Source organism: Rhagoletis pomonella, unplaced genomic scaffold (genome assembly GCF_013731165.1).
Source record: "Rhagoletis pomonella isolate Grant_MI unplaced genomic scaffold, Rhpom_1.0 Rhpom_scaffold_13057, whole genome shotgun sequence".
Classification (NCBI taxonomy): domain Eukaryota; kingdom Metazoa; phylum Arthropoda; class Insecta; order Diptera; family Tephritidae; genus Rhagoletis; species Rhagoletis pomonella.
The window spans coordinates 1-4,409 of record NW_023471587.1 but is presented as its reverse complement, the minus strand read 5'-3'; the positions used below and the strand labels follow the sequence as shown (position 1 = coordinate 4,409).

At 44.8% G+C, this 4,409-nt stretch overlaps 1 protein-coding gene across 1 annotated transcript; it reads right to left on the bottom strand.

Annotated features, from left to right (window-relative positions):
• Positions 1 to 552: 552 nt before the first annotated feature.
• Positions 553 to 3,910, bottom strand: LOC118756930 (the record flags this gene model as incomplete). The annotated part of the gene is made up of 1 exon (XM_036491665.1): positions 553 to 3,910. A coding segment is annotated over exon 1 (3,358 nt), but the record flags the coding sequence as incomplete, so codon positions are not given.
• Between the last annotated feature and the right edge of the window lie 499 nt (positions 3,911 to 4,409).

Sequence of the window (4,409 nt, the reverse complement as noted above, 5' to 3'; positions counted from 1 at the left end):
GCTTGAAGCCAGGAACACACTAAGGTTTTTTAATTTGCTGGCGGGAGTTAATTCTTTGCCTTTCTTCAAAGTATTCCTGCTGTATGCAGTACATGATGCGCACCCACGCTTCTCTCAACAGCTCCGCTGTCAGCATCGGTTCATCACCGCTGGTAACCAAGGTCTCGCGATTTGTTTTGCGCCGAAAGAAGTACAACAGATATGCCACTTTTCGCTGTATCTGCCCAAAATTACTATGCGACTCCAACCACAGCAGCACCTGATTTTTTCGATGCTCGATGGGTAGTGCCACTGCTCTCCTTTGTTCTATGTTTATTTCAGATGCGTCGCTGCGAAATCTGTTCGGTGGCCATTTGTCACACGTTTGCCTCAAAAACGCTGGGCCAGTAAACCAACAAGTCTCGATTAGCTCATCTGCATATGCGCCGCGAGATATAACATCCGCTGGGTTACTCTTGGTTGGAACATGCCTCCATAGTGCATGTTTCGTCCACCCTTGAATTGTTGCCACTCTGTTCGCAACGAAAATTGACCACTCCGATGGATGCTTACTTAACCAATTTAGTACGATTTCGCTATCTGTCCACAAATAGATTGCATTCAATGAAACGACCAAGTTTTCTTGGGTTTTGGTTAATAACTTGGCCAATAATTCAGCTCCAAGTAATTCCAATCGTGGTAGCGACTTAGTTCTTAATGGTGCCACTCTGGACTTGGCGCTCCACAGCGCCACCGTAACCTCGTCCAGCTCATTGACGGTGCGAATGTACACGCATGCCCCATAAGCCCGCAGCGACGCATCACAAAATCCGTGTAATTCGACTCGGGCAGGACCATTTTTCGCCAAAATATATCGTGGTACTCGTATATCTTTGACCAAAGGCAGTTTCTCGCGAAATCTGATCCACTGAGCGTTATCCTCCAATGGTAGGGATTCATCCCAATGCACCTTTATAATCCACAGATTTTGCAAAAAGATCTTAGCCTTTACGATTATGGGGTTTATTAGACCGAGAGGATCAAACAGACTCGCAATCTCCGCCAGCACAATCCGTTTTGTCACCGGTTTATCCATTTTCAGCTCCGGCCAATCATAACGAAACACATCGGAAGTTGGCTCCCATATAATACCGAGAGTTTTGATGATTTCGGCATCGTTCATACGCAGTGGCTTCTCTTGATCATCCGATGGCACTTTCTTCAAAAATTCACTATTATTCGAGTACCATTTACGTAGCTCAAACCCTGCAGAACTTAAAATCTCGCTGACCTCCGAGTAAATTTGTTGTAGCTGCTCATCGGAGTCTGCACCTGATATCAGATCGTCCATATAAAAATCTGATAAAACCTTGTTTGCACCATATGGAAACTTCTCTGCGCACTGTTCACCAAGTGCCTTTACACATCTCGTCGCCAGATATGGCGCGGACGCCGTTCCGTACGTGATCGTCAATAAGCGATATACTTCAATATCTTCATTTGGGGTTGGCCGCCACAATATACATTGATAAAATGAATCCTCTTCACTCACCCAGGCTTGCCGATACATTTTCGTCACATCCGCTGTTATCGCATACTTATAGCATCGAAAGCGCAACACGATCGCCAGCAAGTCATCTTGTACAATGGGTCCTTTGCACATTACATCATTCAAAGAGAGCCCCGATGAGGTCTTACAACTGCAGTCAAACACTACCCGCAGTTTAGTACTTGTAGATTCTGGCCGTAACACAAACGTATGCGGTGCAAGGTACTTTACCTTTTCTCTGGAATCCCTTGATACTGGATTATTCCTTAGTCTCTTTTCAAGGAGCAAGAATCGCCGTAATGCCGCTTGATTTGAGTCACCTAGCTCAGCGACATTTTCTTTAAATGGAATCCTTACCACGAAGCGCCCAGTGTCATCACGTCTAGATTCTTTGATAAAAATCTCTTCACACAGTGCCTCGTCCGCTGTTGGAAACAGTGTTTTTGCATCAACCTGTTCCATCAGCCAAAATTTCTCTACAAGGGCCGTCAGTTCCTCTTCAACACCTGGTTGCTTGGATGATGTCATCATTAAGCTGCTCCTAAGCCTCTCGTTGGAGTCGGCTCGATTTGTCACACCTGACACGACCCAACCCAGCACAGTTTTCTGCAATCGCGGGAGATTCGCTTTCAGCGTAATTCGGCCAACCGATAATAAGTCCCAAAAGATTTCTGCGCCTAACAGTACGTCTATACGGCCAGGCTTGTTGAAATTCGGATCTGCCAATGATATGTTACTAGGGATGCCCCAATCATCTGCATTCATAAATTGGTCTGGCTTAAACGACGTTATTTTTGGCAACACATAAAACTCAAGTGATGTCTCGTAACCACCAATCCTTGATTTGACGCTTGCCTGCACTTTTCTTGTAATATTTGTGCCACTGTCTGCAATGCTGTGCGCAGTCATGATGCATGAAGTCCATTTAAGCTTTAGTCTCTGCATAAGCGGTTCGCACATCAAATTTAGTTGGGACGCTGAATCCAAAAGCGCACGAGCTTGGATTTCCGGTCCATTTCTCCCCTTGATACCAATTACCGCCGTTGCCAAAATAACATCCGCGCCTTCGTTTTGCATCGTAGCATGCACAGCAACTTGACCTACCGTAGCAGCTTGCGTCGTGCCTGGTGCGTCGATCGTCTTCACTTCTACGTTGTTTTTATGCAGCATTTTATGGTGGTCACCACCGCACTCTATACACCGTTTCGCTTGACAGCTACTGGCCTTATGCCCACTTTGCAAACACACGAAGCACAGCCTCAAATGTCGTGCCGTTTTGCGCCTCTGCGGAACCTTCTGAGCCTCAAATTTACGGCAGCTTTCTACGTTGTGCCCGTCCTTTCGACAAACTTCGCATCCACCTTTCTCTATAGCCAAAACGTTTTTTTTACAACCAACCGCCTTGCGATTATCTTTGCGACTAGCTTTGCTTCCATCGTCCTCGTTCTCGCCACAGCGTGCCGTTCTTGTCTCTCGAGCCTCCATATTTTCACATCTCTTAGTCAACACTGCAGAGCATTCATCCCAAGTGGATAGCCTTGTATAGTCGATAGATTCCTCCCACTTTGCCAAGGATTCCTCGTCTAATTTCGTTGCTACAAGATAGATGATCATAGCATTAGTTATGTCTTTATAATTACCAAACGACAGCATCGCGTTTAAATGAGTGTTCACTGAGTCAATCAATTCCCGCAAATCGCCCGAGCTCGACACCTTTTTCTCAGAAAATAACGCCGTAATATGTTCCTCGAACATTAAATTTTTTTTATCGAAGTTACTCCTCAGCCGGTCAAGCGCCTTCTTATAATTTAAACTGGTAATCTCGAATTCATCAATGGCGTGAAGTGCTCGTGCGGATAAATTATCTTTAAGAATTAAAAACCGCTCGCAATCGTCCAAGGTTTCATCTTGATTCACCATCTTATGGAAAATCGCCATAAATTTCGGAAACTCCGAGTATTTTCCATCGAATGTTGGTAGTTTTATATGACGCCTCATTGACGATTGCGGAATCGCCGCCGTTGTAACGTTAAGCGCACTTGCCTCGGCATCAACCCGGCTTGCAGCCAGCTTTTCTTTTATTTTCGCCTTAGCTGCAACGTAAATATCCTCGATGTCTGCCATTGCCTTCTCGTCGGACTCACATTCAGATGGAGTACACAGTCGAAGTATGCTGGTACTAATCGACAATGCCTGCTTGAAGTAGGCTTCCAAAATATCTAACCTGCAACCCAGCTCCTCGATAGGAACATTCTTCTTGCTGACCGCTGTTTTAATTCGAGTTATATTTCCCTTGGTCGACGAGCGCAATTGTTTATACTCCGACAATTTTTCAGCTTTGGTCAGATCAACCTGTTGCTCCATTTCATCTTCATTACCCATATTTCTTTGTTACTTTGCAAGAATTACTCCAAAAAATTTTAAGAAATATTCGGCTCTTGTCGTCTTTTTTTGCAATTTAACTCTTTTTTTTCTCCGTGTAAATTAAGATGCGCTCGATCATACGATCCAACAATAGGAAACTGCCGTTGATAAATCTTTTGTTTCTTGTTTTCTAGTTCTTTCGATTACCGCTGACTGAGAACTTCTCTGCCTGCGTCGACGCTTCGCTGCCAACCTCAACTCCAACACGTTCACGTGTTCGTCGTATGCACCGCTTTTAATAAACTCAAGCTGCTGACGTTCCGTCGTTGTTGTTGCTCGAAGAATTTGCAATCGAATTCTACGTACCTAGTACATGCATATGTACCACCAATAAGTTCTTGTTCACGCGTTAACTTACGAAGTTTGCTTCCTATGACGATTTGAATTTCCTCGCCAGAATCCTGGTCACGGCACCAATGTTTCGTTGCAAGCTTTTTTGCAACGCCCGAACCCAATT